Here is a 23,077-nt window from a genome sequence, read left to right on the forward strand (position 1 = left end):
CCAGCTATGTTATTTGGCGTGCGAAGCCCACCTTAGCGAAGAAAACTGATCTTGCCCGATTAGCAAAGTGCCCTGGCCTCGTTGTGTTTTTTATCCGATCATCCTAATTATTTATTTCAAGGTGTGGCGTCATCTGGCAAGCTGTTTGCATGCCGAGGGCCAAGCAATAATACCGATTGCATCGGACAAAACTCATTTTTAATAATAAACGTAGAAAAAAGTTTTTTCACAATAAGTGGATTTGGACATTATTTTTTATTTTCCTGAATCTATTAAGTTAAATAATAAAATCGGTACAAAAAAGTATCGATTTTATTATTTATTTGAACAGATTTAAAAAATAGAACATATCCGAATACATTTATGTTGAAAAATTATTTTTTTCCGAAAATTTCTCCAACCAAACCTAAAATACCTAATTTGGCATTTTCACTTCATCGGCAGCTAACCTCACTTCATTAAGTGCTTATGGGAAAACAATGACACCAAATTTAAGGATAAAAGTTTTTTTTGTAATATCTTAGTAATAAATAATAATAATAATTTTATTATTTCATTACATAGTTCCTAAAAAATAAAAACTAATTTCCAAATGTATTTATATAGAAAAAATTAGTTTTCAAATGAATAAATATAAAAATCAGTGGTTTGCAACAAATAACAATTATAAACTCATAAGGATATAAAGAATAATTTCAAATTTAAAATACATCTTTTCTCATTCACTCTATAAGTCAATTTTTTGATCAAATAATTATTTTTAAATGAAGATTACAAATGACTGGTTATAAATGATTGATTTGTACATTTCATTATTTCAAATAAGCGCGCCAATGCGCAAATTAAATTAAAATCTATAAACGCACTGCGTATGCGTCGGTCTAGCAGTTTCATTGGATGTTGATCGCGCGCTTATTTGAAATGATTAAATATGCAAATCTTCAAAATATATAATAATCATAAGGTAAAAAAAAATATTATGAATGATTTAATATTTACATTGATAAAAAAAAGGAATTCCTTCTTTTTAAATTAAAATCAATAACGTATTTGTAAAGCCTTCGATCAAATAATTATTTCATCTAACACTCCAAATTACTATTTTTTTATGCAAAAACTAATGCTTATTATTTTCACAATGATTATTTTTTATTTAAAAAATTGATACACATGTAAAATGTTTTTAAAAAAGTGCTTCATTTAGAGCCAATGAGGCTATCGATGCAACGCATGCGCAGTGCAGTTGTTGAGCCGAATTAGGATCACTTGTTTCCGAGAAACGTCAAGTGATTCATAAATAAAAATCATCTGGCAGATCTCCTCAATTGTTTCCATTTTTCCATAAAATCTCAATTTTATTTGAATAACAAAAGAGTGGCTTTCGCATACAAAAAATTTATCCTGCCGTGATCAAATTTAGAACGGAAAATCGTCGAAGAAGTTTCTAACCTAGAAACTGGTGCAACAAAAGGAGGAATTTTTTCGTCTTGAAGATTATTTATTATTTTGACACAACGGGGGCCGAACAATCAGCAATGTCTGTCTCACAAATGGAGAGTATCCTTTTTCTGCAATTTTGTAATTTTTTTCTACCATATCCATGTGAAAAAGTGTGTTTAGGAATCGACAAATAGGTCGAAATTGAAAAAATTATGACAGGTAGTTCAGTTATGTTGACATTTTTCAAGGTCTTGTCATTTCCGTACAAAAAAGACCAATTTGAGACAATTAATTTTTTGTTCGGGTTGAAAATTCAACTCTTTTGTAGATAATTAATCTTTTTGTTTAAAAATTCAAAACTATTTAGCGAAAAATTAATCTTTCTTGGATGAAAATTAATGTTTTTAACTATTAATACTATAAAAATGTAGCTTCATATTTTGTAAATTGCAGGTTGAAAATTATTATTATTTTTTTTGAGAATTAAAATATTTGGTAGAAAAATCAAACGAATTTTGGAAATTTCATATTTTTCGTTGATAATTCAAGAATTTGATATAAAAATAAAAAAATTTGATTAAAAATCCAACTATTTGATTTAAAATTAAACTATTTGTTTAAAAATTTACACATTTGGTGCAAAATTAGCTTTTTTTATTGAAGAATAATATTTTTGGGTTGAAAATTTAATTATTTGGTACAAAATTAACTTTCTTCTGGAATTCTGGAAAAAATATTTGGTTGAAAATTATCTTTTTCAGTTCAAAATTAATATTTTTGTTTAATTTTGGGTTGAAAAATTATATTTTTTATTTAAAAAAATTCGTTTTTTTTTTGTAGAAATTTATTCAAAATGCTTCTTTTTTGCGTTTAATTTAATTTAAAAATTCACAATTTGTATTAAAAATAAAAGTACTCTGTTAAAAGTTAAAAATTCCGAATTTTGAATAAAAATGAAATAAAAACTTTGAAAATTGATCATTTTTGGATGAATGTTTCGCATTTTTGGTTGGAATATTCATATCTTTGGTTGAAAATTGGCTTAATTTTTTTTTTAATTTGCCTTTTTGGTTGGAAAATTCATATCTTTGTTTGAAAATTAGTTTTGTTTTGGGATTAAAACGTACTTTTTTCGTTCAAGATCCACTTTTTTTTGAAAATTTATGTATTTTGTTAAACAATCTTTTTTTAAAATTAATTTTTTTAACTAAAAGTTTAATTTTTCTATTTTTTCTTGATAATTGATCTCTTTGGTTGTAAATTTGACGATTTTGTTAAAAAATTGTTGTTTTTTTTTGTGTTGAAAAATATATTTCATCTTTTGTCAACATTTTTTTTTTTTTTAATTGAAAATTTTACTTTTTGGTTTGGAAAATTCATATTTTTGTTTGAAAATTAGACTATTTTATTAAAATTTTTTTTGGTCTTGTTAAAAAGTCGTATTTTTCTAAAAATCGAATTTTTCTGTTTTTGGGTAAAAACTGATATTTTTTAGTTGAAAATTCAGATTTATTAAAAAATTCCACTATTTGGCTGAAAATTGATGCATTTTTAAAAATTAAGTTTTTGGGGAGGGGGGAATAATCGTTTTGACTGAAATTTGCTTCTTTAGTTGAAAATATGTTTTTTTTTTTATTAAAAATTAATTATTTTAACTGAAAAGAATTTTTGAAAAAAAGAGGTTGTATTTACAACAAGAAATATGCATTTTCTGTCAAAATAAGTTAATTTTTGACTGAAGAGATCAATTTTCTATCAAAAATGATTTTAAAAAAATATTATTTTCCACAAAACTTGTTCACTTTTTCACCAAATTAATTAACTTTTAACTTATTAGCTTTAAAATTCTTTAAAAAATGTTAGAAAAAAAGTAGAATAGTTAAATTTGTAGTTAAAAACATAAATTAATTTTTAAAAATAACTCATTTTCAACTCAAGAGAGGAAATTCCAAACAAAATGATTAATTTTCTACAAAAAATAAGTAATTTTTAACAAAATATTAAAATTTGTAATTGAATTTTTAATCAAATAGTTGAGTTTTAAACTAAAAATGAAAAATTTTTAACCAAAAAATAGAATAGTTAAATTTGCAGTTAACAACATTTAATTTCAATACAAAGTTTAACTCATTTTTTAACAAAATAGTTAAATTTTTTACTAGAGATAAATCGGCAATAAAAATATGAATTTTTACCAAAAACAAGAAATAATTTTCAACAAAATAGTTGAATTTTCGACCAAAAAAGATGCATTTTTAGCCAATTAATTTTTAATTTTCAACCAAAAAGAAGAATTATTTACAAAAGAATTGAATTTTCCACCCAAAAATATTAGTTTTCAATATAAAAAAAAGTCAATATTGTACCAAATAGTTAAATTTTTAAAATAAAATTAATTAAAAAATAAGTAGTTTAATTTTAAATTTAATTCCTTTGGTTCAAAATTTAAAACTATTCGTTTTTAATTCAATATTCAAGTATTTCCTTTGAAATTCATGGATTTAAAAAAAAAATCGCTTTTTTTTCTTGGTAGAAATTTAATATTTTAAATTGAAAATTGAAAAACTTGGTTAAAAATTCTTCAGTCATATTGAAAATGCAATATTTTGACTTAAAATTTTTAGCAACTTATTGCGGTTTAATTTGAGTTAAATTCTAGAGTGTTGAAATTTTATTTCACTTGCTCAAAAAAAAAAAAAAAATTATTTCTCTAACTTGAAATAAAATTATTCTATTTTTTTATGTTGGAAATTTCATTAAAAATAAAAATATTTGTTTGAAAATGCATGTATTTTGTTAGAAATTATTCTATTTTGACAGAAAATTAACTTTTTTGTTGAAATTGAAAATTAATTGTTTTTAACTGAAAATTTAACTTAATTAAAAGAAAATGTCTTAATTTTTGGTAGAAAATGAATCTTTTTTGCTTGGGATTCAAATATTAGGTTGCTAATTTTATTGAAATTTCTTGTCTTGTTGAAAATTAATTTTTTTGTTGCTGAAAATATAACTATTCCATTTTTGTTGAAAAATTTATCAATCTTAATTCAACTTTTTTTTTCAAAATTCGCCACCATGACTTGAAGACTCAACAATTTCGATGATTTTTTTGTCTTTATTGATTGAAAGATCTTTCTTGATTAAAAATTCAGCTTTTTTTCTTGAAAATTCTATTTTGGTAATTTTATTTATTTTGTTAAAAATTAATCATCCTGACTGAAAATTCAACTTTTTTGATTAAAATACATTTTTTTGACTAAAAATGCATCTCATATGGTAGAAATTTTTTTGGTTGAAAATTCAATTGGAATTGAAATTATTCTACATAATTCTAGAACATTTGGATTAAAAATTACGGAATACTCTAGAACATTCTAAAACGTTCCAGAATGTTATTGATTGAAAGATCTTTCTTGATTGAAAATTCAGCTTTTTTTCTTGAAAATTCTATTTTGGTAATTTTATTTATTTTGTTAAGAATTAATCTTTCTGACTGAAAATTCAACTTTTTTGATTAAAATACATTTTTTTGACTAAAAATGCATCTCATATGGTAGAAATTTTTTTGGTTGAAAATTCAACTGGAATTGAAATTATTCTACATAATTCTAGAACATTTCGATTAAAACTTACGGAATACTCTAGAACATTCTAAAATATTCCAGAATATATTTTAGCAATATTTTTCTAAAAAATAGCTGTAGATAACAAACCTTAATTTTCGAAAATCCAGTTCAAAAAAATGAAAAAGCAATTTTACCCGTTTTTTTGCGGGACTCTTTAAATGTACATAACAAAAAAAAAAACTGTCGACTAAAAAATCATTTAAATTTTAAGTTAAGAAATTAGATTTCTACCGAAAAATCAATAACTTTGAACAAAATACATTAATTTTCATCCTTTTAGGTTAATTTTCTACCAAAATTGATAAATTTTCAACTAAAAAAGATACATTTTGCACATAAAAATCGAATAGTTTAAAATCAAGATGGAGAAATAAGATTTTGAGCAAACAAAATAAAATTTGGACAAAACTATTAAATTTTCAATCAAATGTAACTATTTTCTGCATTGTTTCAAAGACTATTTTGAATATTTAACAAAGTTCTAGACTATTCTGTAACTTTCACTAGAAATATTCTAGTAGGCGTCTCTAATTTATGAAAAAAATATATATATTCCTTGACTCCCTCGACAGAAAATTTGTTCAACCTCAAGTTTGCCGTGAAGGAACTTGAGCGAAATTCGAAAAAGTGCGAGAAAGAGGAAAAGACGGAAAAGGCGAAAGTGAAAAAGGCCATACAAAAGGGGAATATGGAGGGGGCGCGAATCCACGCAGAAAATGCAATTAGGCAAAAAAATCAGGCGCTGAATTATCTGCGAATGAGTGCCAGGGTGGACGCGGTCGCGAGTCGAGTTCAGACTGCTCTCACAACTCGAAAAGTGACCCAGTCGATGGCCGGCGTCGTAAAAGCCATGGACGCCGCCATGAAGTCGATGAATCTGGAAAAAATTTCGGGACTTATGGACAAATTCGAGAGTCAATTCGAGGATCTGGACGTCCAGAGTTCGTATATGGAAAATGCGATGTCGCAAACGACGACCACGAATGTCCCGCAGAACGATGTCGACTCGCTTATGCAACAAGTTGCGGACGAAGCTGGGTAATTTGGGTTTTTTTTTTTTACAGAAAAATTATTTCCATTTTTTTTTGTGTCAGAGTGTTCTGGAAGTTTGAATTTTCTTTTATATGGACAATTCAGTAGGGAATTCCTGAATGGAATTGGATTTTTGAATGATACTCTGCAAATTCTAGAACGTTTCTTATATTTCTGGAACATTTTTTCAAATTCTAGAACGTTTTTAAAATTCTATAACTTTTTTGAAATTTCTAGAACGTTTTTTTTTAATTTCTAGAATGTATTTTATATTTCTACAACGTTTTTTTTAAATTCTAGAACTTTTTAAAAATTCTGAAACGTTCTTTAAATTTCTAGGATTTTTTTTTTAATTTCTAGAACGCTTTTTGTATCTCAAAAATTTTTTTTTAATTTTAGAACCTTTTTTTAAATTTTCTAGAATATTCTGGAATGTTTTCGAATCTGGAATTTACGGGGTATTTAAAACTTCTTTGGTTTCAAATTCCGCTTAAACTATCCTGTTTAAAAATTCTTTTTATTTTTTATTTAAATTTATTTATTTTCTCAAGTGAAAATTTCACTTTTCCATTTTTTATTGAAAATTTAACTGTCGAGTCGCTTATGCAGCAAGTTGCGGACGAAGCTGGGTAATTTGGGGGGTCTTTTTTGATAGAGAAAAATTTTTTCCATTTTTTTTTGTGCCAGAGTGTTCTGGAAGTTTGAATTTTCTTTTATATGGACAATTTAGTAGGGAATTCCTGAATGTAATTGGATTTTTGAATGATACTCTGCAAATTCTAGAACGTTTCTTATATTTCTGGAGCATTTTTTCAAATTCTAGAACGTTATTAAAATTCTATAACTTTTACAAAAAAATTCAAAAACGTTTTTTTTTTAAATTTCTAGAATGTGTTTTATATTTCTACAACGTTTTTTTTAATTCTAGAACTTTTTTAAAATTCTGGAACGTTTTTTAAATTTCTAGGATTTTTTTTTAATTTCTAGAACGCTTTTTGTATCTCTAAAACTTTTTTCGAAAATCTAGAACCTTCTTTTAAATTTTCTAGAATATTCTGGAAAGTTTTCAAGTCTGAAATTTACGGGGTATTTAAAACTTCTTTGGTTTCAAATTCAGCTTAAACTATCCTGTTTAACAATTCGTTTTTTTTTCTATTTAAATTTATTTATTTTCTCAAGTGAAAATTTCACTTTTCAATTTTTTATTGAAAATTTAACTGTAGAGTCGCTTATGCAGCAAGTTGCAGACGAAGCTGGGTAATATGGGGGTTTTTTTTTTGTTAGAGAAACATTTTTTCCATTTTTTTTTGTGCCAGAGTGTTTTGGAAGTTTGAATTTTCTTTTATATGGACAATTTAGTAGGGAATTCCTGAATGGAATTGGATTTTTGAATGATACTCTGCAAATTCTAGAACGTTTCTTATATTTCTGGAACATTTTTTCGAATTCTAGAACTTTTTTTAAATTTCTAGAACGTTTTTTTTAATTTCTAGAATGTGTTTTATATTTCTACAACGTTTTTTTTTAATTCCAGAAATTTTAAAAAATTCTGGAACGTTCTTTAAATTTCTAGGATTTTTTTTTAATTTCTAGAACGCTTTTTGTATCTCAAAAACTTTTTTTTTAATTTTAGAACCTTTTTTTAAATTTTCTAGAATATTCTGGAATGTTTTTGAATCTGGAAATTCCGGGGTATTTGAAACTTCTTTGGTTTCAAATTCAGCTTAAACTATCCTGTTTAACAATTCTTTTTATTTTTTATTTAAATTTATTTATTTTCTCAAGTGAAAATTTCACTTTTCCATTTTTTATTGAAAATTTAACTGTCGACTCGCTTATGCAGCAAGTTGCGGACGAAGCTGGGTAATTTGGGTTTTTTTTTTTTTACAGAAAAATTATTTCCATTTTTTTTGTGTCAGAGTGTTCTGGAAGTTTGAATTTTCTTTTATATGGACAATTTTAGGGAATTGCTGAATGGAATTGGATTTTTGAATGAAACACTACAAATTCTAGAACGTTTCTTATATTTCTAGAACGTTTTTTTAAATTCTGGAACGTTTTTAAAATTCTATAACTTTTTTTAAATTTCTAGAACGTTTTTTTAAATTTCTAGAATGTGTTTTATATTTCTACAACGTTTTTTTTTTAATTCCAGAACTTTTTAAAAATTCTGGAACGTTCTTTAAATTTATAGGATTTTTTTTTTGAATTTTTAGAACGCTTTTTGTATCTCAAAAACTTTTTTTTTAATTTTTGAACCTTTTTTTAAATTTTCTAGAATATTCTGGAATTATTCTGGAAATATTTCAAATTCAGCTTAAACTATCCTGTTTAACAATTCTTTTTATTTTTTATTTAAATTTATTTATTTTCTCAAGTGAAAATTTCACTTTTCCATTTTTTATTGAAAATTTAACTGTCGAGTCATTTATGCAACAAGTTGCGAACGAAGCTGGGTAATTTCTTTTTTTAAAGATAAATTATTTGCATTTTTTTTTGCTAGAGTGTTTTGAAATATTGAATTTTCTTTTATTTGGAAAATTTTAGGGAACTTCTGAATGGAATCTGCAAAATTCCAGACTCTGCAAATTCTAGAACGTTTTGTTAAATTTATAGAACGGGTCTTAATTTCTGGAAACGTTTTTTAAAATTCTAAAACTTTTTTAATTTCTAGAATATTATAGAATGTTTTAGAATCTGGAATTTCTGTGAAATTTAGAACGTTTTTTGGTTCGAAATTCAGCTTAAAATATCTTGTTAAAAAATTCGTTTCATTTTTGATTGAAATTTTTTTTCAAGTGAAAATTTAACTATTCCATTTTTTTATTGAATATTTTACCGCCAAATTATTTATGAAACACGTTGCAAATGCAGCTGGGTAATTTGGTTTTTCAAGAAAAATATTTGCATTTTTTTGTGCTAGAGTGTGAATGGAATTTGATTTTGAAGGATACTCTGCAAATTCTGGGACATTTTTTATATTTCTAGAATATTAAAAAAATTCTAGATTGGTTTTTAAATTTCTAGAACATTTTTAAAATTTCTAGAACGGTTTTAAGTTTCCAGAATATTTTGGAATGTTTTAGAATCTAGAATTTACATGGTATTTAGAACGTTTTTTTAGTCGAAAATTAATTATGTTTGTTTAAATTTTATTTGTTTACAATTAGTTTTTTTGGTTAAAAATTAGTTTGTTTGGCTGAAAACTTAACTACATTTTTTCTCGATTTTTTTTTAAATTAATTATTAATATGTATATTTAAAACATGTTTTTGTTTGTTTGGAGAATTGATGTTTCTTAGTTTAAAATTCGTCAATTTTGGTACAAAATTAACCCTTTTGGTTAAAAATTCCATTAAAAGTAAATTAAAAAATTGTTCAAAATTTTTATATATTGCCAGAAAATTAATTTTTTTGTAAGAAATTTCATTTTTTTCGTTGAAAATTAGTCTTTTTCTTACTGAAAATTTATTTGTTTTATTAAAAATTAAACCAATTTTTTACTCGATTTTTTATTGTATATCAAAATTTAATTTTTTTGGTGGAAAATTAATTTTTTTATTTGATATATGGAATTTATTTATCTGACTGAAAATTAAACTTTTTTTTAAATGATATTTTTGAGTAAAAAATGAATTAATTTTTATAGAAAATTTACCTTTTTCGTTGAAAATTCCATTGAAAATTAAAATATTTAGATGAAAATTGATGTATTTTGTTAAAAATTATACTATTTTGACAGAAAATTAATCTTTTTGGTTCAAATTTTATTTCTTTCATTGAAAATTATTATTTTTAATTTGAAAATTAATTTTCTTAACTAAAAATTAAACTCAATTTGTTCTTAAAATTTTTCGTTATAAAAATTCAATATTTCTGGTATAAAATATTTTTTTTTTTAATCAGAAATTTTGTTTTTTATTTGTCAAGGAACTTATTTTTCTAACTGAAAAATTAAACAATTCTATTTTTTGGTGAAAATTTATATTTTTTAGTTGAAAAATCATCAATATTGGTAGAAAATTTAACTTTTTGGTAGAAATTTAATTTATTTGTTGAAAATGAGCTTTTCATATTGAAAATTAATTTTTTTTATTAAAACTGTAACTGAAAATGGACCTATTCAATTTTTTGTGGAAAATGTATAATTTTTTGTTAAAAATTTATCAATTTTTCTAGAAAATAAACCTTTCTGATTGAAAATTCAAATATGTTGAAAATTCGATTTAAAAACGAATATTTGGTTTAGAATTAATGTTTTGTTTTTTAATTAATCTCGTTTGTAGAAAATTAAAATTTCGTTAAAAATTAAACTATTACGTTGAAAATTCCATTAAAAATTAAAATATTTAAAGGAAAATTCATTTTTATTTTGTTAAAAAAAATTCTATTTTGACAGCAAATTAATAATTTTAGTAGAAATTTTATTTCTTAGATTGAAAATTATTTTTTTTTTTAATTGGAAATTTATTTATTTTACTAAAAATTTATTTGAATTTTTAGCCGAATTTTTTTTATAAAGATATTTAACCTTTTTGGTAGAAAATTCATTTGTTTAGTTAAAAATTTATCAATTTTGGTAGAAAATTAAACTTTTTGGTTGCAAAGTAAACTACATAATCTATTTTTTAAATAAAAATCTATCTTTTTTCGTTGAAAATTCATCCATTTTGTTAAAAATTTGTCTTTTCTTGGTAGAAAATGAACTTTTTTGTTTGAAAATTCAACTATCAGGTTGAAAATTCCAATAAAAATTAAAATATTTGGTTGAAAATTCATGTATTTTGTTAAAAAAATCTACTAGATTTTTTGTTTATAAATTCTTAATTTTTCTGGTATAAAATTAATTGTTTTTATTGAAATTTTAACTATTTTGTTGAAATTTTGTTTTATTTATTTTTTAAACTTATTTTTCTAATCGAAAATTGACCTATTCTATTTTTGGTTAAAAATCTATATTTTTTAGTTGAAATTTTAAAAATGGAAATATTTGGTTGAAAAGTCGTGTATTTTGTTAAAATTTATTGTATTTTAGCATAAAATTTCATTTCTTTGGTTGAAAATTATTTGTTTGCAAATGAAAATTAATTTTTTTGATTAAAAATTCAACTAATTTTGTACTCGATTTTTTTGTCTATAAAAATTTAATCTTTCTGATGTAAAATTAATTTTTGATTAAATTTTAAAGTATTGTTTTTCAATTTTATTTGTTAAGAAACTTGTTTCTCTGACTGAAAATTAAACTATTATATTTTTTGTTCAAAATTGATATTTTAAAATAAAAAATTCTTTAATTTTCGTAAAAAATTAACCTTTTTGGTGGAAAATTTCATTAAAAATTAAAATACTCGGTTAAAAATTCATGTATTTTGTTAAAAATAATTCTTTTTTTGTAGAAAGTGAATCATTTTGGTTGAAATTTTATTTCTTTGATTGAAAATTTAACTATTTCTTTCAAAATTATTTTTTTTTTTACCTAATACATATTTCTCTAGATGAAAATAAAAACATTTAACAAAAAATTCTGTTTTAATTTAAAGTTTATAATTTAAGTCGAAAATTAATTTTTTTACTTGAAATTTAACGAGTCTATTTTTATTTAAAAATTGATCTTTTTTAATTATTTAATTTTTGGTTGTAAATTGACCATTTTAGTTTAAAATTCAACTATTTGCTTGAAATTTTTTTCTTTCTAGTTAAAAGTTCCTCACTTTGGTTGAATTTTTTCTGCGTTAAGTTCAGTTTTCAGTTCAAAATTTAGCTATTTTTTAAAAAGTTTATCTTTTTTATTTGAAAATTCAACTGTTTACTAGAAAATTCATGTGATTTGTTGAAAATTCTGCCTTTTGGTTCATAATTTTTTTTTTTTAAGAAAATTAATTTTTCTGTTTGAAAATTAAAATTTTCGGTTGAAAATTCATCAAAACTAGAGAAAAGTCCAAAAAATGATTATATTATTATCTCATTTTATATGTATATAATTTTATAATTTTATTATCCGCATGATAAAAAAGCTGGAGTAACCCTGAAATTTACAGGGAATTTTTTTTCCAGAAAAAAAGACAAAAAAAACTTCGTAAATGTTTAAACAATTTTTCAGACTCGAACTCAATATGGAACTGCCTGCGGGTCAATTGAGCAGTATAGGAACCTCGACTGTGGTTTCTCAAGAACAGGATGAACTCACTCAGCGATTGGCTCGCCTCAGAGAGTAACCTTAAAAAAAATCCTTACATATTACGTGTATTATATTAGTTTTATGAAAAGTTGTCTACAAAATGTCGCACTCTGAAGCTGAAAGTGCACTCTAGATATTCGCACGCTTCAAAAATGGAATAAGTTCATTTATGAATAATGTGCGTCGCAAAGGAACGAAAATCTGCGAAGAAATGAATAAGAGTAATGCGAAAAATATGTTACGCGAAACGAAAAATATTCAGTTTAAAAAAATTAATAAATTTATGCTCTTAAAGAGCTTCGATGTAACCGATTCGGAGTGTAATATGCGTCGCAAATGTAGATTGTAATTTGCTAATATACATATATTATATATAATAACACGGAGTTGTAAATGTTCGACCCAAATCGCTTTTACTGTATTGTACTTTTATTCATGTAAATAATTTTAAATATATTTTGAAGGTGTTGATACCAGGTGGAGCTTCTCATTTAAAAAAAATTATCATAACTTATACTGGTACATTTAATTTGATCTTTCTTTACAATTTCTTATTTGTTTAGACAGCTTTTCTCGAATTTTTCCCTGTAGGTCATTTTTCGGGGACAGGTAACGTTTATTGAAGATCTTTCATCAATGCGCGTCGCTTTGTACAACAAATCGTCGATGCATCCTATGAAATCTTTCACTAGTGATTCACACTTTAATGTGTCGCCCTTCAGTTGCGTGTAGCACTCGATAATCTTTGAATAATCCAGAAATTATAAGGTTAGCTCGCGAAGATGTGCGTCGCAGATTCGACTTGGGCTTTACAGAGTGAAATTGAATGAAAATTCAGTAGGCGCTCGATATTGGCGACGCACATCTCTTGAGATGTGCGTCGCCGACTTGACTGGGATTAGATGAAAATCCATTGGATGGTTGATACCTCGGAACCTAAGGCCCATCGGATCGAAAGAAAACATACGCACTTGATGGATTTGCATCTACTTTTACCCTGTTCAATTGCAAGTGAATCCGCGACGCACATCTTGTGAGATATGCGTCGCGGATTCAACTGGGACTTTAGAGGGTAAAATTACATACTAATCATTTAGCTGGTCGATATCTCAGAACCTATGGCTTGTCAGATCGAAAGAAAAAATACGCACCTAATGCGGACCATTCTTTATTTACGTAAGGGTCCCAATGGAGAGGGGGGTTTAACAAATCTCTACATGACCATTTTTTCATTTTTAATGTACAATTTCACTTGCATATTCTTATTCAAAATTTTTTTATTTTATATTAAGTTTTCAAAATCTCCTCTCTTGTAAAGACATTTAAGCATGAAGGAAAACTGGTTAAAATCTTACGTAAGAAGGGGGAGGGGGAGTCCAAGAAATATTATTTGTCTTTAAATGGGGGAGGGGGGGGGTAAAATAGCTAAAATCGTCCTTACGTAAATATTGAATGACCCCTTACCCTATGAAGTCTCAGTCGGATCAGCGATACATATCTCACGAGATGTGCGTCGCCGATTCGACTTGGGCTATACATAGTGAAATTACATTAAAATCCATTAGATGGTTCCTATCTCGGAACCTAAGGCCTATCGGATCGAAAGAAAAAATAGGCACCTAATGGATTTTTATGTACTTTCACCCTACGAAGCCCCAGTCGAATCAGCGACGCATATCTCGCGATTTTTTCTTGTCAGTGAGAAAGAAAACTTTACAAATAACTCAAAAACTCAATATAATGTAGAACCTTTCTCTTATCAGCAGGGCAAGTTGTAACAATGCCCCCAGTAGTGTAAGCTTCAAGAGACTGGATACGTCGTTCAATTTCCTCCATGTCAAGATTTTTTTCAACCGTGTGTTTCTGGTCAATTTCTGCTAACTTTTCAATCCAATTCAGGTCATGATTTTTCAGCCGCTCGTCATCCACGGTGCCTAGGAATAGTATTTAATGAAGAAAAAACACTATTCTATACATAAATTAAACAGCAACATCTTTATTACAGAAATAATGATACAAAAAATCAAGGTTTAGTTGATTTTTGAACAAAAAATTTAACCTGTTTGTAGCCGTTGAGCGATTGAGTCACTGATGTTCATGAAATGCGTCCGTCGGTCTTGAAAAATCGGTTTGTCCCAGTTCCCCTCATAATTCGAATATCCTGACCTTCCCGACATTTTTTTATGGGAACTTGCAATTTATCTTAAAGGTTTTCTAAAAAGTGGGAAAAATGTCAGATTTGTGAAACAACTTCAGAGGGTCACAATCGTTGTTTTTTAATAAGCTTCAAATTCAAAAGATTCGAATCAATTCAATCCTGGAATGTAGTGCATTTATGGAGTGTAAAAAACAAGAAATTAAGATGGAGGGACCCATCCGCCGAACGCTCTTTCCAGTTCGCTTGCAACAGCAAGACAAAGATGATCATTGTAAGGAGCAGCGATGACCTGAAAATTTTAATTTTTATTAATTTAGCTTAATTAATTATTTTTTTTTTGCAGTACCTGAATTCCAACTGGTAATCCATTACTGTCCAACCCCATCGGAACTTGGCACACTGGAAGCCTGAGAGCATTAAAAAGACACCAGTAGCCAAAATTGAAGGGGTTGAAGTATGAAGCGTAGTGATAAGGAACAGACGTTGGACTCGAGGGATAAAGGAGAACTCCATTATCGCCCAGCTTATCCTGAAACGTTTTTTTTTTTCATTATTTTTTTTCTTTCATACCCAACCTAATATTTAGAGTATGCTAATTACCACTAGGTATTTTGTCAGATTAGAGGTGAAGTATCGTGCCCAATCTCCATTTTCCTGAGGCAGCAAGTCCATATCTATCAACTTGAGGATTGCAGCCAAGGTTAATTCTGACTTGAAGCTGACTAGTTTGCATATTTCCGCAGTTGCAGTTGTAACGCCCTGAATAAGAAAAAAGATTAGGCTGCTATTTACCACTCACTCAATTTGTAATTTTTACCTTTTTGTTTGTTATAAGATGCTTGAAATCTCCTTCTTCCTGGGTCATCCAATACCTCCAAAGTCGGTAACTGTACTCTGACCCTGGCATTTTAATCTGTAAGGTAATAGAATTATAATCCCTTAGAAAGAAGCCTTTGCTAATCGATTGGTTACCTTGGTCGCAGATCCAGTAATTTCTCCGAAATGTCGCACGGCCTTCATCAAAGTCGACCTCATCACCTTGCTCACTTGACTCGACCTAATATCCCCCGAGGAAACTTGGTAGAAGATTTTCAAGTTCTGCAGATCCACAGGTGTGTCCAGCTTCAATTTGGTGATATTATCGCCAACAAAGACTCTGAGAAGTGGTTCCAGATCTTCTGCTTTTTTGCACATGGGACCAACGGCCACCATAGTGTTTCCGTAGTCTTCTGATCTCAAACCAACACCTTTGATTGGTGTTGTTCCTAGAGAGGTCACCAGAGATTAGTATCCAGGAAAAAAGAACTGAACCCTTTAAAAGAAAGTTAATGGATTTTTGTTTTCCGGGTAATGTTCCTTTAAAGGGAGCGTGACATCTTATAGTGAACACTCATAGATCTATTACCTAATAATATTATTATTTTGTACCTTCACTAGGTTTGTGTCCGAATACTCCATTGTAGAATGCAGGTATTCTGATGGAACCTCCAATGTCGCTGCCGATAGAAATGGCACTACCACAAGCGGCAAGAATCGCACCCTCACCTCCACTACTTCCACCAACTGCCCGAGTCGTGTCATAGGGATTGTTGGTTTGCCCATAAACATTGTTTCTAGACTCAATCCACAAATTCATTTCTGGAATGTTCGTCTTGGCTATAATGATACCACCTGCTTTTTTCAGATATCCGACTACTGTTGCATCCTCGGTTGAACAGTGTTCTTGCCTGCATGTCATCCCCATTGTGTGCTTCATATCTACGGGTTCCAATATTTTATTGTAATATATAATATATGTATTTGTATAATGTAATATATATTTATTTACCCATGCTGAATAAAAAATGTTGATGACAAAAGCAAAGGCTAACTTCATTCTTTTAAGCAAATATGTTAATTTAAGAAGACGACTTAAACTTAAAACATAAACTTAACTTAAAAAATGTATACGCGTAGATCAGTTTTGCCAATCTTTAGTACATGGTCAGACTGTTGTCCAAAATAGTGCTTTTCATTTAAGAGCGGAAGCTTAGGCGCCGGCATGACACTTAGCACGCATTAAAAAATTTTGGACATATTTTTGGTAAAATATACACTATCGCACCCAATTTTAATGTAAAAGTGAATGAAAATGATGTGCCAGGTGCTTAATTATTGCATAAAACGGTCAAAAAAACATTTGTCAGTTATAAAGGTGGTTAAAATGCAGAAAACAATGTACCAAAGGGAAAAAGCAGCAACTTATTGACAGGTATTTGGAATGCAGGTTACGCTGACATCGCGTATAATCATAAAGTCTCAACAGTGGAAAACAGTGTTTCTATAAAGCTGCATTTCGCGCAATTTAGGATATGCGTTTTAAGTGAATCATCGAGAATGTCACCCTTTCGAAACATTAAACAGGGTTTTGAAAATATAATAAGTACATTCCAAGTAGCACTTGCACCACCCCTATCCGACTCTAAAAAAGATGGCCGGACCTTATTGCTAAGAGTTTCTATGTGCGAAATTTCGCCGTATGGCGGCGCTTCTCGCAACTGGCCCTACTTCAACATGAAATCCAACGGAAAAAGTATAAAAAACATAAAAATATAAACATTTAGCAAGTTTAAAGATGATTCAATTCCAAAATTCATTATTTTCATTAGTACAGATTTTTATAGAGTGTTAGTTACATGCATACAAGAATGGATAGAGTAAAATAAACTGCGAAATAATTATATCTCAATTTAAGTAATTTTCACAAATAAGTGCAATTGATTTAATTTTATAGACTAATAATTACCCTAAATTGTTTAAAATACATCGAATTTTGTTTATAAATTAGGCTTATTCACAATTTGTTGAAGAAGGGAATTAATTAAATATATAAAATGGTAAAATATACATTTTTGTGTTTCTAAATGACATAATGATATATATATAAAATGTTGCGCATTTGCAATGACCAGCCCGGGTATTTTGAATCGCTTAATGTATGTTTTAATTAAATCGAATCGTAAGAATAATAAGATATATAAATAAAAGGTGTCATGTTTTTATTAGGCAGAAAAAATTAAAGTTTTTGGTTGGTTTGCTGTTACAAAATAACGGTTTTATCGAAATGTACCGAAATTTTTAGGGATTAAAGAGGAGTTTCTAAGAAATAAAACCATTCTAATAACTTTTATCCCCCCCCCCCCCACCCTCCACGCAGCCCCAAAAATCCAAAAACTTCATTTTTACGTATTATTGGCACTTTTTAGAAATTACTGTCGTATTTTTCATACATTTAATTACTAATGGACAATTTAAACATTCACCATGACTTTTAAACATTACTTAATTCTTTAAACAAATGTGAATTATTCAAACAATTATTTACTTCCAAAAAATGAAAAAATAATCGTATGTTCTGATTGCAATGAATATTTTATCATTGTTTGGAAAAATGAATTTAAAAAAAAATGTTATTATTTAAACAATTATTTATTTTTTATTTTCAGAATTCCTAAAAATTGAGCCAGAAATATCCACTTTTTTCAAATTGGTATCCTGTGCTACTTTTTGTAGAATATTTATATAATTTTGAGACATTTCTTCTAATGTTTAACAAATTTCTATTTATTTATTATTATATTTGTTTAAACAATTGAAAAGTGGTTAACGTATTCTTTCTGTACAATATACAGTCCGAAAAATAATTGTATGTGTTCTATTTTATTTCATTTTTTTAGTTAGTGAAAAAGAACTGGTTGAGCAAATAAATATTGTTTAAACAAATAGAAATTTATTAAACACTAAGAGAAATGTATCAAAATTATGTAATTATTCAACAAAACGTGGCATAGCATATTAATTTGAAATTAAAGTTGATATCTCTGGCTCAATCTTTAGTAATGTTGAAAAAAGATAATAAATAATTGTTTAAATAATTACATAATATTTTTAGAAAAATGTAATACTCCAAGAAATGATAAATAATTACATTTCAATCAGAAAATACAATTATTTTTTACATTTTTTAAAAACAAATAATTGTTTAAATAATTTATATTTCTTTAAACGATTGAAAATTGTTTAAAAAGCCATGAGAAATATTCAAATTGTCCATTAATAATTGTTTGTATAAAAAAGGCAACGGGAATTACTAAAGTAACAATGATACGTAAAAATGTAGTTTTTTATAGGTCATATTTGGGGGGCTGCGGGGAGGGTGAGGGTGGGTTGGAAATAAAAGTAATGAGCAAATAATTAAATAAGAAAAAAGTACGAGTATATAGATCTTTCGGCTATCCTTTAGGAAAAAGTGCAAGTATAGAAAAATCATTATAGGTCCATAATTATTTTCCTATAATGAAATTACTATAATTTTTGCAATTTTTTAACTAATAATAAGAATAATTATTCGATTAATTATAGGAAAAAATATAGTGAAATAATTATATAAATTAATAACATTCTTGCAATAATGATTTTAATATTATTAATTAACATAAATATTTTTCTACATTTTTTCTATAATTATTCCAATCATTATACCTGTAATTGCGAAAAAATTTTAGGAAAATCATTATAGGTCTATAATGATTTCCACGGCAATATAATATCAGAAGACCAGATGTAAAAATTTTATTTATCTTTATTTTTAAATGCTTCATAATTTTTGAAGCAAAAAATCCTCCTGAACGAAAAGGAATTTAAGTGAAGAAGAAATATAATCGCCAGATGAGGAACAGCCACAGCCGTGGAAAGACAGCTATTTTTAGGTTAAAATTTGGAATTTTGCAATTAAAGCAATCAAAATTGAAAATTGTATCTCTTAATTCATTTTTTAAATTTTATTCGAATAAAGTATTATAAATATATTGGTTATAGTTTATACATACTGATGTTATAACATTTCTAGTAGGATCCTTCACTCCCCTTTTCCAGACAATATCATCGGGAAGAAAATGTTTCTCGCAAACAAACTGGTCAGCTGTTACTAAAAAATCTTCCCTAATTATTTTTTTCTGACATATACCAACTAAATTTTGAAGCACTTTGAAAAAATGAATTTTTCCGCCGTCATTACGACTCGAATGGTAGCCAGATTGACAATTTGGAGCAATGCACTTCACAATATTTTTCTTTGCCCACTCAATTTTGATACTTATTTTTAATCGAATCAACTGCTTTGAATTTTTGTACTCTTGTAAACATTTTAGGCTTACATTTTATTAAAAAATTATTGTTTTCAAGAAAATTTCCCATTTAGCGGCATGTTAAAGTAGAAGCACGTGCGAGAAGCGCCGCCATGTGGCGACATTTCACACATAGAAACTCATAGCAATAAGGCCCGAAACTTTTATAGCTGAAATACAGCGAGTCGGATAGGGTTAACTTAAGCCGACTGTCACTTTTACACTTTCCGAAACAGCACTTCTTGTGCGCACGAACTTTTTTTTCTTTCAATGGATTTTCTCCTGGTATATGAAAAATTTCTTTTGTGGGAAGTTTTTTAACTTCCAATTATTCCAAGTAGTTTTTTTCGTCAATATTTACTATTCCCACATACGTTTCAGTGAAAAATTGTCGTAAACTTACACGGAAGTGCTACATATTTTTCGCACTTGCGCAATGTCGTTTTCTTAAATGACAAGGTCTATTAGATTAATATTGGTAGTTCAATATTAAATCTAATGTTACTGGTTAATTCAAGAGAAGACTAACCTTTAGCTTCATTGCTTTCTTTTGTAGTGAAGGGAACACCCAAGTAGGGTTTTGTATTCTTCAGCATTTCTCGATCCACGTCAGTTTTCAGTAATTCATCCACCTCTCTTGCTTCCTTCATTGCTTCTTCGTAACGTTCCACAACAACTGCATTGAGTAACTCATTTACTTCCTTACACCTATCAATAAAAGCCTGCACTACTTCTTCCGCTGTTACACTCCCTTCTCTAAAATCAAAAGTATACTTTAATCAATGAAAACATTAAATGCAAATTTGTTGAATTATTAAAAATCTTAATAACCTGATCTTATTTGCAATGGCAACACCACTTTCAAGCAACAACTTATTTTTCACGGGTGGCACCCTCTTTACTTTGTTGTTGTAATAAAGGCCAAAACAAAAGTCCACAATTGTATCGTAAAGCCAGTGCATCTGAATCATCATGCATTTCATAAAATCGAATAATAGTTGCTTCAACATTGCTACCTTGCTTCGAGTTGGATTTGGAACAGTTTGCTGGAAAAAAGAAAAAATACCAAATTTGTCTTCAGAATAAAATTTGATGTCCCTAGGATTATTCCCATACTATACCAGGGATACAAATACGATATTTAAAGTTTTGAGTGCATGGTATCTAAAGATTTATTGGAAATTACTAACGCGGCAATAAGCGTCCCGTGAAAAATTCCAATTTGGATAGGATCGGGGCCAGATCGGACAGAATTTGGCCAAAATCAGGCTATCTAGATGGGGCCAGGCTCGAAATGAAACGCGATGCCCGATCGGGGCCCAAGCGCTGCGCCCAGAGATAACCATGCCTGGCCCCAATCGGGCCCATATTTATTTATTTTTCTTATTCTTGATTAAAAGGGATTCTTGAATAAAATAATATTAAAATCGAATATATCACCTCCTTAACTGAAATTTGAGAATATAAATATCAGGTTATGTAACAGATCGCGATATGAAAAAATTGGAGTATGTCAGACACTTTTTTTCGAGCAAAAGGAAAAAGTCAAACCACGCAATATAAAAGCCAGCATTTGTATATGATAAACCATTTAAGTATTTTGCAATATATTTTTGGTTTTAATTTCTATATTGAACTTAATTGTGGAAAGTTATTTTGGAATAAGTGGATTATAATATCGCACTGGCTCTTTAAGTTATTTGTACAAAAGCGAATATAAATAAGAAGGTTGTATTTACATTCCGATTTATCAAATCATCTAAAAATACGTGAAAATAAATATGTTTATGACGTCAATGTTGATCTAATTCGTTTACACATTCAACTTATGAAATATTACTTTTGATACTTTTCTTATAAATAAATAACTTCATTTCGAGGTTAGGTGTCATATTAACATTCTTAATAAATTTACTTATTATAGTCTTCAACACTTAATTCAGGAATATTTTGAAGTATACTATACCTACGCACTCGTCTTGTGCTCACTTTTGGCATTTTTTCCCACTTATTTAGTCACTCTTAGAAATAATAATTGAAATATTTTTGACCCTTGACACTTTACATTGAAACTTGGTCGATTTGGAGTCATACCCACTTTAGTCCCCGAAATTAGTGGAGCACCATCTACTGGCAAGCTTGGCTGTTAAGCCGGGGTCTAGGCGGGGCCAAATTTAACTGCCACAAAATGGTGTGCCTGATTTGGCCCAAATCGGAAATAAGGCAAACATTTTGCAATTTCTGCACGGGGTAGAATAGAGAAAATTAATATTTTCGGATTTCAGCGCAGAAGTAAAGATTAATTCTATTATTTTGAATGCGCGATTTTTCCGTCTGCCTAAAATACCACAATAAGAATAAGATACCTCCTAAACTTATTCACTTCTATTTCCATAGCGACTGCCACACAGTTTTCTATTCTCCCAAAGAGAACCTGTTTTCAATATATTTAATTCCTTCTAATAGTACAGGTAACGCATCAGAGATATTTTTTATTCCTCAGAAGTGGTCATATTTTGATTTTATTTAATTCCTTCTAATAAGTTTTTAAAATATATGTAATAATTTGTTTCAATTCCTTCATGCGGAATGTAAATTCTGAAATTTTAATTCTCACCAATTCAACTCTGCCTCTCTAGAGTTAAAATTATTTAAATTCACACATTTGCATAGATTTCTTTGTTGCATTTTTTAAGACGTTTAAATAAATTATCAAAATATAAATAAATATAAATTTGAATATTTTTCGAATTTATAAGTTATAAAAAGATTTAATGATAAAAAATAGGTTAAATAAATGCTTTCGTTAAATTTTACTAAGTCGATAGAGAGGAATAGGATTTGCATTTTTTCTATTACCGTTGGGGGATTTTTAGACGGAGGAAAAATCGCGTATTCATAGGAATACAAATTCTTCATTTTTCTGAATTCAACGCTTGTTACCGGGAAGCCGAGAGGTCCAAAGTGCAGGTATAGATTAGGATGTAGAAAAAGTGAAAGGAGAGTTCTGACAATCGGAATTTCTGTTACCTAAATTTTAAATGAAAGAAAAGAGACACTCGAGTCCGAGTTTGAGCTTATTGATTTCTATAACTATAATAAAATTACAAATAATAAAAATGACTAAATGCTGAATGTAGGGAATTAATAATAGAAATAACTGAAAACAGGTGAAAAAATAATTGAAAAAGCACAAAGGTAAAATATGTTAATTTTAATATAAATGCAACATCATCACAAAAAATGTGATTGTGACTATATATTTTGGACGATAAACAGATCTAAGGAACAAGTATTTCAAGTAATCCACACACACCTTATTCTTCACACTGATACACATGATTACAACTTAATTTATTTAGACCAAAGTGTCAAGTTTAATTGCCATTGACTGACCACTGACAAATGATCATGACCGTCACGATTATTTTTGTGCGAGACTAAAAGCAGAGGAAATACCAAAGCAACATAGCGGCGT

At 27.8% G+C, this 23,077-nt stretch overlaps 3 protein-coding genes across 3 annotated transcripts; 1 reads left to right on the top strand and 2 right to left on the bottom strand.

Annotated features, from left to right (window-relative positions):
- The first annotated feature begins 1,242 nt into the window (after positions 1-1,242).
- LOC117182741 (charged multivesicular body protein 1b) lies at positions 1,243-12,747 on the top strand. The gene is made up of 3 exons (XM_033375849.1): positions 1,243-1,557; positions 5,639-6,104; positions 12,199-12,747. The coding sequence occupies exons 1-3, from the start codon at positions 1,536-1,538 to the stop codon at positions 12,311-12,313; spliced, it is 603 nt and encodes a 200-aa protein (XP_033231740.1). The 5' UTR covers positions 1,243-1,535; the 3' UTR covers positions 12,314-12,747.
- Positions 12,700-14,487, bottom strand: LOC117182752. The gene is made up of 3 exons (XM_033375859.1): positions 14,336-14,487; positions 14,026-14,210; positions 12,700-13,019 (listed from the first exon to the last, which is right to left on the bottom strand). Exons 1-3 carry the CDS (start codon positions 14,451-14,453, stop codon positions 12,828-12,830), a joined length of 495 nt encoding a protein of 164 aa, XP_033231750.1. The 5' UTR covers positions 14,454-14,487; the 3' UTR covers positions 12,700-12,827.
- Positions 14,488-14,593: 106 nt separating this feature from the next.
- Positions 14,594-23,077, bottom strand: LOC117182730 (fatty-acid amide hydrolase 2-like). Its single transcript, XM_033375839.1, has 9 exons — positions 22,916-23,077; positions 20,431-20,645; positions 20,129-20,355; positions 15,863-16,192; positions 15,407-15,699; positions 15,252-15,347; positions 15,035-15,193; positions 14,781-14,963; positions 14,594-14,723 (listed from the first exon to the last, which is right to left on the bottom strand). The coding sequence occupies exons 1-9, from the start codon at positions 22,937-22,939 to the stop codon at positions 14,634-14,636; spliced, it is 1,617 nt and encodes a 538-aa protein (XP_033231730.1). The 5' UTR covers positions 22,940-23,077; the 3' UTR covers positions 14,594-14,633.

Source organism: Belonocnema kinseyi, chromosome 1 (genome assembly GCF_010883055.1).
Source record: "Belonocnema kinseyi isolate 2016_QV_RU_SX_M_011 chromosome 1, B_treatae_v1, whole genome shotgun sequence".
NCBI classification, from domain to species: Eukaryota; Metazoa; Arthropoda; class Insecta; order Hymenoptera; family Cynipidae; genus Belonocnema; species Belonocnema kinseyi.

Bases quoted from the DNA above. Each gene is read 5' to 3' on its own strand.
- LOC117182741 (XM_033375849.1), top strand. From the start codon at position 1,536: ATGTCTGTCTCACAAATGGAGA. The intron at 1,558-5,638 runs GTATCCTTTTTC...CTCCCTCGACAG, and splicing joins GTCTGTCTCACAAATGGAGA to AAAATTTGTTCAACCTCAAG. The intron at 6,105-12,198 runs GTAATTTGGGTT...ACAATTTTTCAG, and splicing joins CAAGTTGCGGACGAAGCTGG to ACTCGAACTCAATATGGAAC.
- LOC117182752 (XM_033375859.1), bottom strand. From the start codon at position 14,453: ATGTCGGGAAGGTCAGGATATTCGAATTATGAGGGGAACTGGGACAAA. The intron at 14,211-14,335 runs GTTAAATTTTTT...TACTATTCCTAG, and splicing joins CGCTCAACGGCTACAAACAG to GCACCGTGGATGACGAGCGG. The intron at 13,020-14,025 runs GTTCTACATTAT...GATTATTCAAAG, and splicing joins GCCCTGCTGATAAGAGAAAG to ATTATCGAGTGCTACACGCA.
- LOC117182730 (XM_033375839.1), bottom strand. From the start codon at position 22,939: ATGTGTATCAGTGTGAAGAATAAG. The intron at 14,964-15,034 runs GTAATTAGCATA...AAAACGTTTCAG, and splicing joins ATCTGACAAAATACCTAGTG to GATAAGCTGGGCGATAATGG. The intron at 14,724-14,780 runs GTACTGCAAAAA...TAAAATTTTCAG, and splicing joins GATTACCAGTTGGAATTCAG to GTCATCGCTGCTCCTTACAA.